The following is a 23849-nucleotide window of genomic DNA, read 5'->3' as shown; positions in this document are numbered from 1 at the left end:
AGACAATCTAGCCCATTTTCCATTCACTCTGTGAACGGGGGGTGGGGGGTGTGGGGTGGGGGATGAAAGCAGGGAGAACAGAGATGGGACAACAAAGAGGCAGGGAGGGATTAGAACGGTTTTAACGATCATCGATCAAAGACGGATTATTGGGGGGCCTTGGACAACAAAATGTCTGATGAAAAAAGGTGTCCTCACATGTACTTTCTAATGGAAACACACACACGTGCACACACTTCACATTAACACTCCCCAGACAGACAGGCACGCATGCATGCTGCAGCCTGCGTAGGTGCATGGTCACCGAAGGCCGTGAGGTGAATGTCACGGGAACAGCTTGAATCCTTATGCATAGAATACAGGCTTGAGATATTACAGTGAAAAGCACCTGTTTTAAATGTTTGTTTAGGCTTCTTTGATGTAGTGAGCTCAGTTGAAAAAAGCAGGGATTTCTGTGGCCCCCTACCCAGTCACCTGCACATTGTCTGCGCTCAGAGTTGAAAGGCAGCTTTGCAACAAAAGACTCAAATTGCAACACAACTGTGCCTCACCTGACTCAGGCGAGGTGCTAGGATCTGTTGAGTAATGTCTAGATGTTTTTTATTTCCCTGTACACAAAAGAGAGGCCCTCTTTGTTGGCCGAATGCTTTGATGTATGTTTCTGTAATAGCTGCTTTAAGTGCTGACACATTTTAATGGGTGAGACCTTAAATCCAGTAACCAGTTCTTTAAAAAAAAAAGGAGCTCATGTTCGATAATTCCAACATTTTTTTGTTTTATATGACAAATGTAAAAAAAAATGCCCCCCAGTCATGACATGGCCATTTCAAACTTTATAGCATTTAGTTGATCAGCTTTTTTAATGTAAAGTATGGTTAGTTTATGATACTGTTAGATGTTACCACGTGGATGGAGCATATGGCTGAGGTAATGTCTGTATGAGCTGAGGAGCATTTTATAATAGGCAACTGAAATAAAATATCAAAATATGTTTACAGCTTCCTGTATTAGTAAGGTCACCTGGTATTATTCACTGGAAATGCACAGCCCTTTGGACTTCCTTCCACTTCAGATCTTTGTTACTTTGTTACAGTAATGCTGTTGACTGTTTGGAAACATGGTCTTTAAGACCAGGAGTGGACATCAGTGCTTTGGTTGATTTTTTTCATGACTTCATGACCCTCAGTGCAAGTTTAGACAACTTGAATGTTCTCATTTTACTGTAGAATTATCCAGAAGCTAGGCTGGAGTAATGGCTACTCTACACATCTCAGAAAGGGCCTTTGACCAAGGTGCTAAATATGAATTACCTCACTCCCTGTCCAGCACTACAAAAAAATCCTGACTCAATGATTGAGACACACTGTTATAGAAGGACTGTAGACACTCTTGCAGTGATTGGTGATCTGTCTGCCATGTTAGAGTGGAAGCCTGTGTCGACAGTGACCAGCCCTCAGAGGTCTGGGCCAGGTCTGTCAGGGGTCCGGAGAGCATTGGTGTCGGGTCGGTGCACGCATCTCTTGGCGGACCTGGCTACCACCCGCTGCTCCGTTGGCGGTCTGCCCCAACTTCATTGGTGGGGCTGTGTCCTAGGCAGGCTGACAGGGCTTGCCATAATTATAAACGGCTGCTGCCTTTTATTTGTAACCTTACACAGCCAGCATCACTCCATCTGACATCTTGACAACAATGGTATTCTGGGAAAAGTTGCAGAAAAATCTGTCATAAGTCATAAAAAACAGATGCTTAACTGTTTCCACTCCGTGGGGTCATTCTTGTCAAAGAGAAATGCTTAAGAAATGAAATTGTGGTAAAACAGGGGACACTTTTTATTCCAAAGAGCATTGGTGAACCAAAAAAACAATGATGGCTAATCCTAAAAGGGTTCTCTTTGGCCTCGAATAGTAATTTCACTACAAAGAATGGATTGAAAATGGAAATAAAATATTCATTTTGGTCATGATGATGTTCATTTCTCCTTAAAGGAAAAACAATAATCACCAAAATTAACCAAAAGAGATTTTGGTTGTGTCAGTTCATATGACAATAAATTGGTCATATATTGTCTTGGATACAGAGTTTATCAAGTGTAGCTTTGCTCTGTCTGGGAGTAGGGAAAAAAAATCAGTTGCATTATTAGTTACAATGCTCGCATGGCATGGGTCATATCGATTGATGACAATAACAGATAAGTATGAAATTTACCAAGGAACTGTTTGATTAATGACTTGTGATAACAAAATTACAAAATTACCTATGGTATCCATCAGTCACGCTTGAGACCAGTTAACCAAAGAGAATGGGAACAATGGATCAGTGAAATGACTGCCAGCTGCTCTTTTCTATTTGTTAATATTTTGCAGTTTCCTCTCTGTTGACCATTAATGCAGTAAATTCCATTTCATGGATGCCATGCTAGCTTAGCTGCTTGTGGCAGTTAAGCTAGCATTAGCAACACTGAAACTCCCATTGCTGGTAAGGACAGCACTAACAAGGAAGCATTTCTATGTGAGATTGTGTGCCATTCACCCAATTGGCCCATAGTTCAGTTGGTGACATTATTCTGATCTCATTGATTAACCAAAGTCTGCATGTTGTGCAGGACTTGGGTGATCTGACATTCTCCAATTCTGATCTGTAGTTTTGAGAAGCCTAGCCTGAGCAGCTCCTTTGACTGACATGTTTTCGGGTAACCCTTTCCTCCAGGTCCATGAAGGGAGTGTACTCCCTTTTCATCATAGCATCTGTCCCTGCACTTGCTTCTAATGGTAGTGACTCACATCTTTGATCTGGCCACTACAGTGGAACAGTGTGCTCCCATTTGGGGCCTGATGTTACTTTGAAGATTTTTTTTGTACTCTCATGCACCCCTGCTCCCCTCAAGGTAGGAACACAAAACACATAAGAAACTTCAGATGCAGAGTGTGACACCATAATGTATTGTTTTCTATGGAAGAACAAAGAAAACTGTGAAAGTATCACATGCTGTTGCAGTGCCTTGCCGACTCAGTGAAATGTTCTCTACAACCATTTCAAGCACAAAGCATTTGTGACATTATAAAGCACAAATGTCAGGCTCATGAACAGCTTAGTCAGTCAAGGCCCTTATTCTCAGCCAGGTTTGAGCCTAGCTGTGACATCCATCACAAGGATCCTACCAGGATCCTACAGTGGCAGAACAGAGGTTTTGTTCAACCAGGCACAGGGTTGGGTAGATTGGTTAAAGTCACCTCATCACACCCCTCCTGGCACCCTGCAACTTGTTTAGTTGCTTATAATAATGTCATGGATATGTGCCTATCCTTTACTGTGTGTGTGTCCTGGTGCACTGTGGGTCTTGTGTAAGCTTGCTTTTACTGCTCCTGCATTAGTGTAGAGGTTGTTGCAATGAGATGAGCCTGATGTATAATTGGTGGTTACAAATGGTTGAGTGGGAAAAAGGCATTTTAAATAAGCAAAGGTGCAATCAGGGCTAGTCAGACTGTATCAGATTGTATTGGGATGCCTCTACTCTCTGCAACCATGAACACAGAAAATAAGCAGATAAGAATAGAAAGGTAGTTTATGAGCTTTTGCAAGGCAGCTTTGCACAGTAGCTTTTGTAGAATTCTATATGCCAGGGATACTCAACTTCAGAGGCAAAGATGGCCACATTTAAACCACATTTAAACCAAGACGCAAAGGGCCACAACTTATTATCAACATATTTTTACAGTTTTATTCAATGTATTTACTACTGCTGTTTAATATGCTGCACAGTCTTGCTAGTGCTTTTTAATGCATTCCAAAGCATCATGGAATATGAAAACCAAAAATTTTCTCCATTTGAGTAAAAAAAAAAACAAAAAAAAAACAACATTTTTGTGGGTAAATACTTTGCACATTCCATAAATGTATTTTTGAGAAATTCTCCCTCTGTAGCAGGCTTCTTGGCTTTCGTAATATTCCAGGCGATTTTGAACAAGGCCTCTGCAACGTTGTCACTGTTTTTAACAATGCTACAGAACATGGATTGCTGAACTTGAAACCCACCTAGCAAAGTCTGTATTTTGTGTTTCCTGAGATCGCTGTCAGGCAGATAGACATCTCTGAACTCGGGGTGAAGCTTTTCATGGTGACGTTGCAGATTAACTCACTTTGACACAGAAATTGTTTTTTGACCGATGAGACACATTGGTTTGCCACGTAAAAGCAAATTCCATTTCACACGCAGGGTTGAAATCCACTTTCCTTTTTGCCATCATCAATAAAGGTGCAAAGTATTTTGCCAGCTTGACAGATGAGCTCTAGCGATTAATAGGCTATGCTTAACATTCCTGTTGTAACTTAGAGTGGCACAAAATTAAAGGGGTACGGCTTAATTTCAACACGACTTTTGGTGACTAATTATAATAATTATACAATCATAACCAGATATGTCAGGGGCCACAAAATAAAGGCTTATGGGCCGGATGCGGCCTGTGGGTCGCCTGTTGAGTAAGTAGCTATATGCGATGGGTCACTGAAAAGCTGCTAACTCTTGGTCAGCAAATAAACGTGATTGCAAAGATACCTCAGAGAAGGGTTTGCAGGGCCTGATCAAGCTGATGATTCTTCACAGGGATCACAGGGTGTCACAGGGTCAGACAGCCTGCATTTCACAGGGATCACAGGGTGTCACAGATTCAGACAGTCTGCTTTTTCACAGGGATCACAGGGTGTCACAGGGTCAGACAGTCTGCATTTCACAGGGATCACAGGGTGTCACAGATTCAGACAGTCTGCATTTCACAGGGATCACAGGGTGTCACAGGGTCAGACAGACTGCATTTCACAGGGATCACAGGGTGTCACAGGGTCAGACAGTCTGCATTTCGGATCACAGGGTGTCACAGATTAGGACAGTCTGCATTTTGGATCACAGGGTGACACAGGTTCAGACAGTCTGCATTTTGGATCACAGGGTGTCACAGGGTCAGACAGTCTGCATTTCACAGGGATCACAGGGTGTCACAGATTCAGACAGTCTGCTTTTTCACAGGGATCACAGGGTGTCACAGGGTCAGACAGTCTGCTTTTTCACAGGGATCACAGGGTGTCACAGATTCAGACAGTCTGCTTTTTCACAGGGATCACAGGGTGTCACAGGGTCAGACAGTCTGCATTTCACAGGGATTGCAGGGTGTCACAGGTTCAGACAGTCTGCATTTCGGAACACAGGGTGTCACAGATTCAGACAGTCTGCATTGTGGATCACAGAGTGACACAGGTTCAGACAGTCTGCATTTTGGATCACAGGGTGACACAGGTTCAGACAGTCTGCTTTGTCACAGGGATCACAGGGTGTCACAGGTTCAGACAGTCTGCAATTCACAGGGATCACAGGGTGTCACAGATTCAGACAGTCTGCATTTCACAGGGATCACAGGGTGTCACAGGTTCAGAAAGTCTGCTTTTTCACAGGGATCACAGGGTGTCACAGGGTCAGACAGTCTGCATTTCACAGGGATCACAGGCTGTCACAGATTCAGACAGTCTGCATTTCACAGGGACCGCAGGGTGTCACAGGTTCAGACATCTGCATTTCACAGGGATTGCAGGGTGTCACAGGTTCAGACAGTCTGCATTTCACAGGGATTGCATGGTGTCACAGAGTCAGACAGCCTGCTTTTTCACAGAGATCACAGGGCACCACAGATTCAGACAGTCTGCATTTTGGAACACAGGGTGTCACAGATTCGGACAGTCTGCATTTTGGAACACAGGGTGTCACAGATTCGGACAGTCTGCATTTTGGATCACAGGGTGACACAGGTTCAGACAGTCTGCATTTTGGATCACAGGGTGACACAGGTTCAGACAATCTGCATTTCACAGGGATCACAGGGTGACACAGGTTCAGACAGTCTTCTTTTTCACAGGGATCACAGCGTGTCACAGATTCAGACAGTCTGCATTTTGGATCACAGGGTGTCACAGATTCAGACAGTCTGCATTTCACAGGGATCACAGGGTGTCACAGTTTCAAACAGTCTGCTTTTTCACAGGGACCACAGGGTGTCACAGATTCAGACAGTCTGCATTTCATAGGGATCACAGGGTGACACAGAACTTCTGGAATTAGCAAGTGGGCGTATACAAGCCATAGAAGCAGACTAAATATACCTCAATCCTTAGGCATTTGACCCAGCTTTTCAGGTGGGTTTGCATACTAATAATAACAATAGTAAGAAGAAGAACAAACAGAAGCAATCATACATAAACATAAACATATACCAAAACTCTTGTTTTTTGGCTTGAGTTGAAATACACAGAGCCGTTCCCACAGATGTAACCAACATGAGCACTGGCGGTGAAAAACAACAGTGCACACATAGGTCACAGCTACTTCTAAATGATCAGAAAGACAGTGCCGTTGTTCTTGTTCGACAGCCTACACAAACCACCTGGGTCATTGATCCTAGCATTATTTATTTTCCAGCTGCATCTGGCCCGCTGTCTGACACCTCTGCATTAGATTAACTTCAGCAGCCGAGGGTGGGGAGGCTGTCAGAGAGCTTCCGCTGTTTAGAACGACCCTCTTTTGAAGATATCAGAGCTCTTTCCCGCGGTTCATAATTCAGCCACAGAGTGTGTAACTCAACTGGGCAGAAGACAAGCACAATGAAGTCTGCCACAAAACACAAATGCCACTGTGGCTCTGTGATTTAATTTTCTATAATCTGTTTTACTCTTCAAAAATGTTGCCGAACCATACACACAGATCTGCACTATGGAGATCGCACTATAATGAAGTTAGCACTTTTCTTTTAAGATGAAACAGTTTTCACAAGAGAAATGTCCCCAGAACTTTTAATGCTGTGGCTTTTAACTTTTCAGCCCCACTTATTTTCCCTATTTACAACCAAGATAGACATTACAGTATTACAGTGGAGAACATTATTATCTTTTCATCTGTGAATTATGCTGTAATGTGTTCACACTATGTTTTTTATTATTAACAAAAATGCACAAATGATACGGAATAAATATCACAAAAACAAAGCATTGCTTGCTACACCCCTACCAAAAAACAAAACATCTCTCTTTTGGGTTGGGTTCCAGCTCTACCTGTGTTAAAAATTTTGGAGTTTGCCTTAACATTGACTATGCAGTAGTTTTGTACTTTGGGATGTAAAACATAACCATGGAGCAGGGTAGTTTCAAACTGAGGTTTATCACATATGGGGGACATTACATGTCAGCATTTATTTTGTGCAATTCTGGTGTAAAAAATGTAGCTTGTTCAATATTTCAAACCCTATCATACAATGAGTGGTATTGATTGAGCATATATTTTTGTTTTGCAAAATGTCAAAAGTTCCATGGCAAAAATCTTCCAGACTTATTTTATATAAATGTAACCCAGCCTGTGTCATAAAATGTATTGTAAAAGTGATATATTATCATATCATGTCATATTTCTATAACACAGTGATACTGCATGGATCCAGCCCAGATGTCTCTGTGTTTTAAAACTCTCCATACCTTGGAGGTGCCAAAGAAAATGGCACCATAATTCAGATTTACATTGTATCTATTCATTAAAGGAAAATGTCCAATCCAGGTATCAGTATGCAAATGGAACTGTATGTAGAGTGTGATGCTTTCTGATGTGTTTCCATCATCCAATGAGGTTGTGTAATCCCCAGTGGGAGGCAGAGAGATTGCATCTCACAATCCACACATCTCCATCTAAAGCCAGGTCAGTTCTACCATGACCTCAGTTAGAATAATAGTGCACAAAGACCAGTGGTGCAGCAGTATTGCAATAGGTTTCCAAAGATGTTTCTTGCCAGATGGGTGGGATGTACAGCCCCCAAAGAATGGATTTATAATTGAATCTATCTGCTTGAAGAAATATGAAATTATGAAACAGATGTTCAGGAAAATTATTTTAATTGCTTTGTTGTTTCCTTTTACTGTAATAGGTTATTTGCACCAGAGATAAATACTAGGTGGCAATTTTTAGAGCAGCGATGAAAAGTTTGTTTTGAAAAGGGATTTGTAGTTGTTCTCCACCTTCTCCACCCTCCACCCTCCACCCTCCTCACCCCCCCTCCCCCTCCCACCTCTCTGCCAATGATTTCAGGGTCTACTTCGAGGAAAAGGTGACCAGCATCCGGGACTCCTTCTCTCCCTCAACAACATTCTTGACCACCACAGGCAACTCCATCAACCAGCTGTCTTCCTTCATGCCGCTCAAAGACTTGGAAGTACTACAACTCATCACAGACCACCACGCCACAACCTGCCCTCTGGACCCCATCCCCTCTACCCTGCTCCAATCCATATCTGGTGAGATCGCCCCATTTCTTTCCTCATTTATCAACTCCTCACTAACCTCTGGCACTGTCCCCACAGACTTCAAGAAAGCTCTGGTCACACCGCTCCTCAAGAAACCATCTACCGACCCATCCGATGCTACAAACTACCGACCGGTATCTCTTCTCTCATTTCTATCTAAAACCTTGGAACGTGCAGTACTTAACCAACTCTCCCCTTTTCTTCTCAGGAACAACCTCCTAGACCCCCATCAGTCAGGATTCAGAGCTGGACACTCAACAGAAACTGCACTCCTGGCCGTGACAGAGGCTCTCCACACGGCTAGAGCCTCCGGCTCGTCATCTGTCCTCATCCTCCTCGACCTCTCTGCTGCTTTCGATACAGTCAACCACCAGACACTATTATCAAAGCTGTCTGAGATGGGCATCTCTGGAACTGCCCTCTCCTGGTTCACGTCCTACCTGACTGGTAGATCTTCCCAGATCTACTGGAAAGGCTCCACCTCTGCACCCACCCCCCTCACTACAGGAGTCCCACAGGGTTCTGTCCTGGGACCCCTACTCTTCTCAATTTATATTAACTCTCTTGGCTCAGTTATCAAATCGCATGGTTTCTCCTATCACTGCTATGCTGACGACATCCAACTCTTTTTCTCTTTCCCTCCCTCTACCCCCCAGGTCAACGAAAGAATCTCTGCATGCCTGGCTGACATCTCCAAATGGATGACATCCCACCACCTGAAGCTGAACCTCAGTAAAACGGATCTCCTCTTCATCCCAGCCGGCCCTTCCCCCCTGCATGACCTTTCCATCACCTTCGATGGCACCACAATACCATCCTCTCGGACAGCAAAGAGCTTGGGCATCACCCTCGACAGTAACCTGGACTTCAAGGAGTACATTGCTCGCACGTCACGGACCTGCTGATTCCTCCTCCACAACATCAGGAGGATTCGCCCGTTCCTAACCACATACGCGACGCAGCTCCTTATCCAGGCCACAGTTCTCCCTCGACTGGACTACTGCAACGCTCTCCTTGCAGGCCTCCCAGCATGCACCACCCACCCTCTCCAGCTCATCCAGAATGCAGCTGCCCGACTGATCTTCAACCTCCCCAAATTCTCCCATGTTACTCCCCTGCTGAAATCCCTCCACTGGCTTCCTGTCGCTGCCAGGATCAGATTCAAGACCCTGACCCTCGCCTTCTCTGCAGTCAACAGGACAGCCCCTGCCTACCTCCAAGAACTCATCCAGCCCTACACACCAGCCCGACCCCTACGCTCAGCAGCAACTGGACGCCTTGCTCCCTGCATGGTCAAGGCAGGAGGTGCTCGTTCTGCCAGACATCGGCGTTTCGCATACATCGCTCCCCAGTGGTGGAACGAACTCCCGGTCTCGCTACGGACAGCTCCTTCACCCCAGTCCTTCAGACGGGGCCTGAAGACGCACCTCTTCAGACTCTACCTGGACTGACCCAGCACACATTTGCTGCCCCCCCCCCCCCGCCCATCAGTGCTGTCGTAAATTGCTGTGCTTTTTAAATTGTGCTTTTAAATTTTGTCTCTTGTTGCCGCCTTTACCCTGACGCTCATTGTGCCGTTTGAAGTTGTTGAAGTTTGCCGTTCGAAAGTATATCGTACTAGTTGCCCTTTAGGCTGTAATTGTAAAAATCTGATAGTACTGCGTCCTCAAACAGACCTTGCTCTCAGCTGAGAACTGTCTCATTGTGGAACTGTACACATCCTGTCCCCGTACTGTCGCTGTACCTACTGTATGCACTTTTGTAAGTCGCTTTGGATAAAAGCGTCTGCTAAATAAATAAATGTAAATGTAAATGTAGTTGGCAATGTACTGACACATATTTAGAAGCGTGGTTGGGCAGTGTTCTGTGGCCTGATTGGCCTATAGTACATTCACTTCTGCCCTGGTAAGTTCTGTATCTGGACAAATATAACTAGATACAAATGTTTGGTTTTGTTTTGAACCAGAGAATGTTGTGTAAGCTAATATCTGTTGTACAATAATCATTATGTGATTCACATAATATGATTCCTTATCCATTCCCTGTCTTCATATGCCAAACTACATTTCAAGGTTTCACCAAAGTCTTAGAGGCAGGTTTGCATAGACTTCTTAGTTCTTTTATGTTAAAAAAAACACTGCTACTGCAGGTGGAGTCTGGTTTACCAATCCAGCCTTTCTCATTTGACTTACTGAAGGAAGGACCCTCATGTCAATAACATGAGTGTAAGAAACTGGATTTAGTTTTCACTTGATCTGGCCCTTAATCTGTTTTGTTTTGTTTTTTTTGTTACCTGCTGGTACAACTGTTTTATGTTTAAGTCTTGAGTCCTGATATCTGAGATGAATGAAATGCATTTGACCAGCAATGGCTGTGCAGAATAACTTTGTCTTTAAAACAGTGAATTGTTTCTCTTTCTTAAGTTAGTTAAGTTATTTCAGTCAAAATGTTGACATTTTTCCCTTTATTTAGTATTAAACTCACTTTAAAGCCACATTTCTGCTCCCATTTCAGCTCTTAGGTAAGAATATTGAGTTTCTTTCTTTTCTGTCTTGATATTAAAGAATATTTAGATTTCCATCAAGTACTCTATATTAATTCTTAAGCAAATAATGTTTAAACACCTTTTTACAGGAAAAACAGTAAAACAAAAGTACAATGCAGCATACTTCAGTTTGCATAAATCATTCATTAGTCTTAAGAGCTCATCAAATTTAGTTTGATCCACTGACAGTTGAATTTTCAAGGTGCAAGGTTTACGATCCTTAGTTAAAAGGACATGGAAATCTACTCAAAATGCATGGTGAATGTTTATCAGACTTGCCACTTCTCATTACTGTTCTGCTGGTTCCCAGCCTCCCTGCTAACTCCCTCCCCCAGCAGGGGCTCATGGGCCAGCCTGTGCGGTAACACAGGTCATCAGGAACTTCAATCGTGCCTTTTTAAGATAAGCTTTGGTGTTATCAGCCATTTCCTATTGATAATAGTTGGCAGCATGCTATCTGTAATTCTGCAATCAGCAAAACTGGTTCAGATGTCTTGTCTTTGATTTGTCCAATTGACCACCTCTTTCTCACATTGTTCCCCTCTCTTTTGCAAAATACTAAAAATGCAACTCAGCATTGAAATTAGACTGCTTTGTCTTGGAGCCATTCATCTTCCTGAACACTGTATTGACACTGCTTCCTGGTACAGTTTTCTCACACAGTCACTGGGATATGCATTCCCTCTCACCAGAATGGCTATGTAATGCTTTCACATGCGGGGGTTTTCACAAGGGGGTTGATGTTAAGATACTGAGACCGGATACATGAATCACAATGGTGACTCTTACATGTTAAAACCATATGTCGTTGCATAGTGTAAACAGGAAAGATAAAACCTTTACAAAACTTTGTGATGCACAATTCATTTCATTCATAGTGTGTTTTAATAAAGTATTGCCTAGCCATTCTCAAAAGTCCAAAAATGAGGGCATCATCATGAGCAAACCCTTTGGCAATAGTTAATGTGATGTGATCTCCACCAACTTCACAAGAGTAGGTTGTGTGAGTGGTTTCAAAAGCCTTACACGACACTGTAGCAGAATGCTGAACAGTATGTTCATGACTCCCTTCATGACACTTGCACTCTGAAATGTCTCTTCTTTGATTTGATTTGGACTCACTTATCTTGTTGGGTGTCTTAATTACCTCCAAAAAGAGAGAGACAATGAAGCCTGCAGTGGATGAGTAGAGTTTCTACAGCCCAATTATTTGTCCCCCTATTAGACTTCAGCTGTGTGGAAAACAAAGGAAATAGCTTTAATAATTGGCAGCAGCATTAACTCTAGTTGAATTCATGCTTCACAAAAATTGAATGATGAATCTGTGGGGAATCTGTGAATGATGAATCTGTGAAGAGGATGGATGTGAGGATGTGAGACCCTTCTGCGACCCTTTTGAAGGCTGATGAATACCAGACCACTTGTTAACCTGGCATGAGGTTGCACAAGAACCCTTAATGAATGACAAAGAGAACACTACTGCATATTATGCAAATATGAAATATAGTGTGTAAGAAAAACAAAAAACACAAATCCTTTTAGGATGGATGTCAGATGAATATAACTTCAGTTTCATCCCCTTGTTGAACTGAGAAAATTGCAAAATCCATTACTGGACATCCCTTCCTGTGACTAGTGTCACCTTCAGGTCACGCAAGAGCACCAGTACATATGTAGTTGACCTTCTGGCGTCACGCGGGTATTCAGCAGGAATTGCGTCCATGTGTCCTCACACACACCCAGGAAGGTGGTGGAGAATAGGTTCCAGCTTCCCTGTTAAATATCAGAGCAGGCACCTGGCAGCATGTGGGCTGGTGTGGGAACATGTTGCATTAGTGTCCCGTAAAGCAGCAGGGGCGGGATTTTAAGATCTGCCATGGATAAGACCAGGCCCCTGGACCAGCCACCAGCCGCCTCAGGACTCCCAACTAACATCTCCCCCTCCCCTCAGCCTCCTGTGCACGCAATGGATAATTGCATTCCTTCCTGCCTGCTCTTTAAAAAAAGTGCCCATCCAGATGGAGCTCTGGTCAGAGCGCTGTTCCCCCTTTATTAACTTTGATGAATCTGAATTGAAGGTTCTACGCCAACCCTCCCAGACACACACACCCCTGCCATTCCCCCATTCCCAGCCTGTTCACTAAGTATTTCCCAGGCCATGACATAGCAGATAATTCAAGGAAGACTGGAAACGGAGAAGTGCCTGACACAATAGTGTATATGTGGAGTTGAGCAGCTAAGACACTGGGCTTGCAGGTTTGATGGCCAGGTGGGCTCTAGTAACCACTATTAAGGGACATATATACAGTGCTAGATTATGTGCATCATGTAAACTTTTCTATACTGCCTTGCAAAGGTGCTTCTGCCAAGCAAACAAACTGTACCAATGTTTGGGTTGCATAGTCCTATGCAGTGCAATTACACAACAAGTCCATGAAACACAGATGCATGGAGCGTATGCAGTCCACATTACATCTGCCTCCAATCTTACCAGTTATAAGTTTGGAAGTTCTCTTATGCATTTATGGCCATAAAAAGTGTAGGGTTACTGTAACTCTTGATAAAGACATTTCACCTTCATATTCAGGTAGGATTCCACTATAGCAGTCTGCACCCCGAATGTTGAAGCTGGATCCAGAGCTTGAGCAGGACCCTAACCCTCTTCTTTCAACACAGAGCCTGCATTGTGTGATGGGGTTGTGCTTTGGCTGGTGGGAGGCACTGCGGTATATGGCTCCTACATCACAGAGAGCTCATTAAGGATACCCAGGCCCTGCACAAATTGATTCATGGGGGAAACCACACTTAAACAAGCCTGTGGCAGCACCCTCCCCCAGCGGGCCACATTAAGCTGTCAGTGACGAGAGCCAGAAGCAACTAATTAGCGGCTTTGTGACATGACACATTAAAATGGGTTTAACACTTTTTCCCATAAATTTGGGCTCGTGCGGAAGCTCATCAACTTGCTTATACTTTTGAAATATTTTACTGTCATGCAAAGAGCAGCAGTATCTGGTAAACACTGAGAAAATCCTAAATAAGAGGTTAGGGCAAGTGGGTCAGTCTCAGACTGAAATTCCTATCACCAGTCTAATGGTATCATTTAGGTTGTCTTTACTTTATGTTACACATGTAATATTTGTTAGCACACTGGGAATGTTTACGGATATTATGTCACACAGTGTATAGATATTGCACTCACGTTTCCAGCCATCAAATGAGAATTTCAGTCAAAATCTGTAATTGCTTATGTCATGTTATGTATTGTGCTCTCTATACTAGCAATAGATGTGGTTGGTCAAATGCACCGCGAACTATGAAGTGAGTATCAGGATTAATTATATTTTTATGCCACAATACTGTCTGAGAAGGTTTAATTAGTCTGTCTTTAACTGGTACTGCTAAAGAAAGTACCTCTCTTGGTAAAGGCAAACACACAGTTCGCAGTAGATAAAGCAATTATATTCATATGTGCTCTGTCTATGGTGACAACTCTACTTCCTAGACTAACTGATTCTTCCTTCAAGCTACAGCACAAGCATAGGGTGCACTCCTTTGTAAATTCTTCTCCCCTTTACTGACAACAGTTGCAACATGCAGCCAGAGCAGACCAACATCATAGGCAGTCAATCACCTTTTTATTGGAGGAAGCTCTTTAGTAGCTCTTAGTCTGGAGGTTGATAAATATATCAGTGGCTGGTCAGTAAGACTATATGAGATACTCAATGCATGGATGAAAGAGGACCCGAGTGATGCACACCAAAGGAGGAGTTTATCTTATATAATGATTTCTGTTTAGATTTACCATCTTAACATGAGACTTGAGTTTAAAAATACACATTTCCCTCTATGCAGGAAAACTGCAGATGCTGTTATGGTATACAGCTCTGGCCCTTGTGATAATCATGTTGTCACTGTCACAATAAATCCAACATTTTCAGACAACAAAAATAGTTGTCCAATAATGGACGTTGTTTGGAACCACAACTCAAACCTTCTGGCATAAAAGATGCTCTTCTGCAGTAATGGTAAACATATCTCATGCTTGATAGCTTAAGCAAATTTAATGTTAAGGGGCTACACAGATTGCATAAACTGGAATATGAAGTTAATCATTCTATATATTACACCTTCAGCTGACCACTATGTAAAAGGAGCAGGAGAGGAGGAGGGAAGTAAATCACACATTCAAAGATTCAACACCATTGCTATTGCATGTATTCAGTGTGGCAATAGACTTTTGATATTGGGTAGTGAATTTCAACAAGTGTTACTTTTCATATGCGTTCAATGGTCACTGAAATTAATAGCAAATGCCTAAGGCCCAAAAAACTAACAAATAATAATCCTTTGGGGGCAAGAATGAATACTTGGAGTCCTGGTTCAAACAACACTGGCAGATAAGATGACCAGACTGCCCATCACTTAATGTTGACTGCCCCCCCCCCCCCCCCCCCCCCACTCTGAAGGGGCTCTGGTTCAGATAGAGTCTGCCTTTGATTACTACACAGGAGTTTAGCTTGTTTCCTTCACCAAAGGTGGGAGGAGGTCGAGGGGTGGGCAGAAACTTCACAGCCCTGCTTGGGGTGCGCGTGACGTTTTTAATGCAATGTGATATATAAGCCCTCTGCAGTCAGACTCATCTCAAAGAACACAGAAATGTGAAAACACACACACACACAGGTAAAAATGTTTGAACAGACACTGAAGGCAACTGATATTATTGCAAACCTTGTTTGACTGAACCACAAAACCAAATACCTTTCAAGTCTTTTGCTTTTCATTTCTGTTTTGTTTAAAATATATCCATTGACCCTCAATAATGAGACACTGAGACTCCGAAAAAGACAGTGATGGATCTATGATACACACAGAATTCTGTGCAGTCGTCTCAGATTCTGCTCGTTCATTACTCATGTCCCTTTGCAGTACGCTTGTAAGGAATGACAGTTTATATGACCCTGAACCTTTTGTTCGGGGTTATATACGTTATGTCAAACAAATGCCGCACTGGCGAGTCATGTGTCCATTCGTGGGAGTAAATGTCATTATGAGAAAACACAGTGTAGCCCCCTTAGATTCATGGACCTGCCAGTGGGTCAGAATTGTGAGGTTAGGTTTTGAGCCTGCTGCGTTTTTTAGGATTGAGGTGAGATTGATTTAATTTCTTCTTCTTTTTTTTTAACCTCAGCTTGTAAGTAAATCCAAATTTGACACTGATTGACTTCAAATTACACTTCTGCATACATGACAGCTTTATGAATGCATTAATACATGTACAACTAAAAAGTGTTATTATCATATATGTTCATGATTAAATTGTTTCCATTCTTTCTAAGTAAAAAATATTTTTTTGTGATTTTTAAGGGAGTAATGGCAGGCTGTGATCTTTAATACAGTCCACAGAATACTCATTCATATTCTACTTCCACATGATCATCACAATACACAACACTTCCACATGATCATCACAATATTCACTGCCAAAAACATATGTAATATGCACATAAATTGCTGTAGCATCATTTCTGACATAAAACAACCAAAACACTAAATGATTACAATGAATCAAACTAGAAATACATTAGGTGATGAGATCTTTGTGGTTGACTGAACCATTGCGTGGCTATATAAGGCTAGCACAAATCAGAAGACCAGTAGCATATCCTTAAATGTGTTGCAAACAAAAGAACAAAGAACTGTATCAATTAAATTGACTACTGTGCACATGTTGAATAATTTTTGAGATTTTAATCAACACACCTAAGCAGACACCCAATCGATTCAAATATACAGCTGTAGAGGCAATGCAGGGAAAGCCTATGACTAAGTTTCTTTTGTAAACATGTTACATCTATGAATATATATGTAAAAATGCAGATATAGTGTGACATGTAAGTTTCTGTAGTACATGCTTTGGAAAACATGCAACCTTAGCTGTCAAAAATACAGTGAATAATGGATGCCATGTGTTTTTCTTACTTAAGCTTCAAACAAGGGAAAGTCTGTGAAGACGTTCCGGTCAGGTTATACATAAAGGTATGCTGAGAGTGCTCTTGCTCTTTCACTCACTGCCCCTTATAACTCACTTTTATTGTAAGTGCAGTTGAGAACTCCCTCGAGAACCACAAAAGAGAACTATAAACATTGTCATAATGGACAGCTGCTTACACGAGCACATACATACACACATGTATCAGACATAAAGACACGCACATACACGCACAGAGAAACAGCCACACACACATTCAGCAAAAAGGCTTGTGTGCCTCATTCATCATCACATGAGGATGCCCTATTTAATTGGTCTATACTGGCGATGTTTACTGGGGTTGTTGCACAGAGTACCACTGCAGGCCCACGGTGTAGAGAGGCAGAATAAGAGAATCCCCCTCAATGCCCTTTCTTCTTGCTCTCACTGCTCCATTCCGGTGTGGAGCCAGCTGGGGATGCAAAAATTATAAGTTTTTGCAGCAGAACAAAAATGGGACATGAATGATGCAGTGATAATCGGAAGGTGCATATATTGTGATTCCCAGTGGAAAGACAATGTCTAGATAGTCCTGTAACATATACAGTAAGTACTGAGGGGGGGTTAATAAACATAAAAAAGGCCTTATTAAGCTCTACAGTAGCCTGTATATTAGCACTCATAACCATTCATTAATATTCAAAAGATAAGCTAATGAAATTTGTAATTATTTCTAAATTGTTTAGGTATAATCAAATACTGTGATGAAAAGCCTATATTGACAACATGTTGCATTTTTATGGTGCACTGCCTGTTTTACAACCTTTGCCATAATAGTTACAACTGGCTATGGATGTTTATAAAGAACTGGTGATGATAAATAATGAATGTCATCTATAGTATTTAGAGGTTCTTTGTAATACATCATCACTGTGTAAACAAGCCCTGTATGGTAAAGTGTTGCCTAATTAATATCTTCACACAATGTAGGCATTTAAAACCTTAAGCTTATCGCATCTTTTGTTACAATGAAGAGCTAGGGACTACTTTAGTAGATCTATGCAAACATAGCCACTAAAAGAGGGGTAGGAAGTGTCAGCCTCTATTGAAAACCTATATACTACCACAGATTATTTTGGAACCCTCAAACACTTATTTTTATACCCATCCAGAGTAACCAATGATTTTAGAATGTAACATTTGAAGTCCATATATCAGAATTATCCAGTTGAAGTTTCAAAATATAACTGTTTGAGGCTGTTGCTTTCCTTATGAAATGTCTTGGTGCATTTGTAACTGAATCTTCTTGTCAGCACTTATTCCATGGTGCTTACACTCCTAGAGGACAAATAATTGTGGTTTGAAGTGTTCACACCAGGCAGCAGGTCCTGTTCAAAGCTTCACCCTGTTCCCAGGCCTCAGATCATAGCAACAGATGCCCCCTTACATTTAGTTAACATATTACACATGCCTATAGTGTTATTATGTAATTACACATACTAATCCGTTGCTTACTGTATTATTATATTGATTTTATATCCAAAACTCAGTTGTTTGGCATCTGGAACAAATGCCTTTCAACATAGGTATTCATTAGTGGTGTTGTACAGTATTTCTGAATTGGTGGGGATCTCTAGCATGTTTCCCAAAGGAAGGGCACGGGTTTCAGGTTGTTGACAAATTGTCTGCTGCAACACCATGATACATCATTGGATTCATTCTGGCACATTCACAACATTGCACATTCAGATTTCAAGGAGAGTGGAGGCTTGTAACAGCACTAATCCTGAATCAACAGAACCAGTTTAAACTGGTTGAGAAACTGTGTGCAAGCGGAAGAGACAGACAGTGGCACGTGAAGCCCACAAACCTGACAACACGAATGAAAAAAAATCCTACAGCATGGACCTCTTAATCTAAGTGGTAGTTGAACTCTGAACCACAGATAGGAGGCAGCTAAATACTCCCTATCACATAAGACATAATGTAATTGTATGTAACACATTTCTCTTATTGTGGCAATTACTGTGGGACTGACACAAAATTAATTCAATGCTGGAATGATGAAAGTTGACTTTTTGGGTCTTTTTTCAATTGTTGTATGGATGGATGTAAGCAGTCTGTGATGTGACTTCATTTGCAGAATCTCTGTGATAATGCTGATGGTGTTTTGTATTGTTTACTGTAATACCGTGAATCTAATTATTATCACTAAATTTTAGATGTACTGAAATTGTATATATAATTGTATATATCTGAGGCTTTATGGACACAAAGTGTTTTGTAGGGTGTATATTGACTAGCTAATAACAAAATTCGAAAATTCACTGTATCATAGATCTCAGTGACCTTGCGCCTGCAATCATTGTTTCTGCTGTATGGTGCAGTGTGTTTTTAAATAAACTGTTATTAAAATAACGTGATATTCAGCAGACAAATTTGTGGATGAGATCAATTAACATAAGAGAGGATTCTGAGTTGGTCCTAAGAAGGTCTTTTATTTTTCTTCTCTTAAAGCACTGTTGACTGACATTGCTAAAAGGAAGCTCAAAGCCAGGTGAGGCCCTCAGATTAGGCTATAGTATTTGCTGTATGTGATTTTACTTTCTTGTGCAGTCCTTTATCTTTCCTACATAGAACAATTCCATTTGTGTCTTTGTCCACAAATCTAAAAATAAAAAAGTCCTAAAGCCAGACCGAGGATAAGAGCAAGCCAGTCCCATTCCAGAAAGGCTTTGTTTAAAAGACCCATAAAAATGACAAAGATCTGTAAAAGCTTTGCCCAAATCATCCCCCCAGTAACATGCTGCCCAAAAGTGTGGTAATTTGTTACAGTCGACGACAAGTCACTGTGACATTGGGAATGTTCCTCTGAAATTTATACATTTGTTTAGCTCTTTGCTCATGTGAGACATTAAACTTGAGGGTAGAATTACATAGAGATTCCTGTGAAGTGGCTGCATGCCTCCATGTACACACACAGAGATTTCTTGTTCTAGATTTTGTTCAGCTGATGGAGATCTATAATTTCCTCCTCATCCATGAAAATTGATAAGTCACAAATCAAATATCATTACCTTAGAAAAATGCTATAAAATATGTTTGTATGGACATTGTAAGGACGTTATAAACAAAGCCAGGAAACACAGGGCTTACTTTTAAATTCTCTTTTCAGAACTAGGAACCACAAGTAATCACTGTGTGCCAGCACCTTAACAGTTCATAAATGTTGATGCGGTGCTCCTTGAGACTGCATGGAATCCAAAGGTGGCCAAAATGCAGACCCAGACCAGCAACTGCCCACCACAGACACAACCAAAGGATAAAAATGAATTACCATTACTAGCAAGGATGAGGAACACCTACATTAAACAATTAAAATGGACTTTGATCTCTGAGACTGCTTGGACCACAGAGGGCACTGATTCTTCCATAAACATCCTATTGATTTCCTCCACTTTTGACAGGGGGCCTTAAGTTAGATGCAGACGAGTTCTGTTTGAGCCGAATCCGCTGTCAGCTGTGTCTGTTTTGCAGACCCCGATCTGCAGAATCACTGAACACACTCTCCTTCCTGACATGTGTCGCAGTAGCAACACTAAGGCTCAGTATCCTCCTCTCCCTGATCATCCCTCCCGGACTGTGTCAGTTACGCCCACACCATATAGTACTCTTATGCAGATATGATCAGACAAATCAAATACACAATAAAACAGTTTCTCTAATGAAAAATCTGATAGCCTGGCTGGTCAGTGTGTTCTGTGTTTAAGTACAGTCTCAAAGTCATTTACTTGGTGCAGGCAGGTCCAAATAAACACATTCTCTGCAGTTTATTTCAAGTAGTTACTGACTTTTTCCCCCCAAATGCACAATTCCAAGGTCTTATTTTTCAAGAACTTTTTGGATATATGTATATAACACAACAACTACTTAAGTAGGCACTGACATTTCCCCCCAGAATGCACAATAAAAGATGTTCAACCAATAAATATTATTATTTAGAAAACTATGGCTTCCTTGGAAATCTTACAAAAAACTAAGACGTAAATAAATAAACTGAACTCAAAATGAAAGCTGAGGATAATGCATGTATTTATTTTATTTTCAATGGGAACTGGAAATGACAGATAAAAATGCAACCACCATTGGAATCCATCTGTGAGAGCAAATATAAGGAGCAGAGTACTGACCTCTACTGAACTGCACACAGATTGTTTTATCACACATCAATATTCTACAGTATTTTGCAGTCTAACAGGAATATACTGAAGTGCATGCAAGCATAGCTTGCACACATATGTCCCTGTATTTGTGTGGATACGCTAGGTCTCTTTGCCTGTTTTTGGGTGTGTGCATTCATGTGTGGATTCATCCAGAGAATAATGCCCCAGCACTATTTTTTTTTTACCCCGATCAACCAGAGAAACATAGAATCCGTCTCTAAACATCACATTAACTGAAGTATCACCCCCCACTTTCTTGAATTACAATTGGTACTATCTGTACTGTTTACCTATGAAAAGTCAATACTGCAAGACAAACATTGTTGAATCAGGTTGTTTTATGTTCTTTTGAAATATCACTATCAGTGTGTAAGTCGTTTGAATAGGACGAACAGTGATCAGGGTATCACATTGTTGTATAAATAAACAATGTGTGGTTATCAGGACTGTTATATCAAGAAAGCGTTTTACAGAAGAAGCGTTTTACAGAAAGTGTTTTACAGACCATAGAAGAAAATATATTGCCAACGGTGTCACCAAAACAAACCCAAACGTTCAAAGTACCCCTTTCAGAGAAAGATAAGTTGAATATCTCATTTTTAAGACTGACATATAGCTCACTGCCTGCAAAGCACCTTCATCTGATAATAATTCACACAACATAAACATATAATCTCGTAACACGCTGCGAAACTAGGACCAGCCGAAAATACTGTAGAGCTCCCTGTGAGAATTCATCTATCAGACATGAGATGTTCATTACATTAAATCAGTATGTAAATAGTTACAGAAATCAACAATCAAAATGACGTTGCAAGATGTCGTAGAAAAGTTACAAAATGGCTTTAAAATCAGTTTTCTTTGTGAAGCCTTGCTTTTAAATTAAAACGTTTTATAAAAGAAAAAATTGCAAGTTACCCATTTCAATATTGGACCAAATATTTAAATCAGCATTACACGGTTCTTTTTAAAGGTAACCGTCAATGAGGGACGAAAGCATTTATTTTCCTAAAAGTTTGGGAATTTTTTTTTTTTTTTTTTTTTTTTTGCAGTCATAACATTGGAAAACGTAAATATCAGTCACCATCAAACACATGAGAAAATTATGATATACACATGTTCTAGGGGCTGATGTTTTAAACATATACTTTTAAACGGATTGTCTCGCATTAGCGAGGATTCCAAGCCATCAAAGAGAAGGGAGAGGCTGCTGCTGGAAATTCCTGCAGAGAGGAAAGAGACTTGATTGAAATTCCAAAGACCGTATCTTGCATAGTTCCCCTTGTCTGATGCGTAGAGCCCGGGCACATGGGCACCATATGAAAAAGCTTTTTTTTTCATTATTATCGTTGGTACCCATGTGTGCGCGCGGCACTTATGGGAAAGCGCGTGTGGCTTTTTTCGGAAGTGCGCAAGGTGCCCCGAGCTGGTGCTCCACGATGGTGGGTCTGGGCTGTCGGGGTGGGATAAAGTACGGCGCGGCGGTAAACGCTGCGCTTTAAAGTCATGCCGACAGAGGAGAGGAGACATAACTCTCCTGTAGCAGTTACGGGTGAACTGAGAAGTGTCACACATTGAGAATTTACTGTGATCGCAAAGGAACTCGATACTAAATATTACATGGGCATATCAATTCTGTTCTCTCTTGCTCTCAGATAGGACTGTATAATAATAATAATAATAATGGCTAAAATGTTTAAAACTTGTTAACGTGTTGTTTCCTTCCTCTGCCTCTTTAAAGGCAGCATCTGGTTGTTTTCAGATTCCAGTAGTTTGTTATGGGTAACATTGCACAAGAGTCAGTGGCTACCATACAGGGCTGGGGCTTCCTGCTACTATTTTTGTCTGTGTTCTTATCATCCTAATGTGACGGGTGCACGCAAACAGTGGCAGCAGATGAAAAATCAGCATTCCGCGTGAGAATCAATCAAGACTATTACTCTTTCAGATTAACCAAGAAGTGAAGAGTCATTGCTCTGGCTACTTACTGAAGGGGTCGTCCTTCCTCTTGGTGCCATTGACTTTGCCACTTTTATCAATCCTGAGGAAGAACTTCTGGAAGGAGAAGAGCTTCCTCTGACGCACATCTCCCTGGAGGTGGTCGTAGCTGCGCACGTGCCGGCCGACCACCGCTGAGGAGCCAGTGGTGCGGGGCAAGCGAACGACCAGGCGAGCATGGCAATTGGCGTCAGTGGCAGCAGCGGAGGGCAGGGAGGAAAACAGCAGCGCCAGCAGGAGCGAGAGCAGGAGCAGGTGAAACCAGGCTGAGGCACCCTTAGTCAATTCCCATTTCCACATGGTAACTGAGCTTGGAGGATCAGGAGGAGCCTCATGGAAAGGTACATGCTGAAGGAGCAGGGAGGAGAAGGGGCAAGCACGGGAGGGGGGCCTCCGAACCGATGTGGTCGCTGTGTGTTCCTGGGCTGGTTCTACTCCTGTCAGAATGGGGTCCGCAGGCGCGCATAATTTGGGATCACCTCTGTGGGGGTCTCGCTGTCCCTCCTGTCCTAGCCAAGGCTCTCCTGACGGAAAGCGCAGCAGCTGGCCACTGGTGCCTCTGGGAGACAGAGGAAAAATTCCAAGGGTTGTCTTTTTCGCAAAACAAGGAAAGAAGAGAACTGAAGACAGGAGATGTAATCCCTTTTGGAGTCTGTGGGTTAGTTTTGTGTGTTTGAAGCGCACCCTCTCTTTTTCTCTCGCCTTGCTTCTCCCTGTTTCTGTCTCTCTGAATGAGTGAGCGCTCCTCTCTCCCAACAACTCCCTCTTTGCTGAAGGGTTCTGGGCT

The 23849-nt window shown here is 41.9% G+C and overlaps 1 protein-coding gene across 1 annotated transcript in view; it reads right to left on the bottom strand.

Moving 5' to 3' along the window:
* fgf10b (fibroblast growth factor 10b) overlaps positions 1-23433 on the bottom strand; it is a 28501-nt gene extending 5068 nt beyond the window's left edge. The window contains exon 1 of the mRNA XM_036527803.1: positions 23053-23433. Coding sequence (XP_036383696.1) covers positions 23053-23362 — 310 coding nt within the window. The 5' untranslated portion in view covers positions 23363-23433. The remainder of the gene's footprint in view (positions 1-23052) is intronic.
* Between the last annotated feature and the right edge of the window lie 416 nt (positions 23434-23849).

Source organism: Megalops cyprinoides, chromosome 4 (assembly GCF_013368585.1).
Source record: "Megalops cyprinoides isolate fMegCyp1 chromosome 4, fMegCyp1.pri, whole genome shotgun sequence".
Taxonomy (NCBI): Eukaryota; Metazoa; Chordata; class Actinopteri; order Elopiformes; family Megalopidae; genus Megalops; species Megalops cyprinoides.
This window is presented reverse-complemented; position numbering and strand designations above follow the sequence as displayed.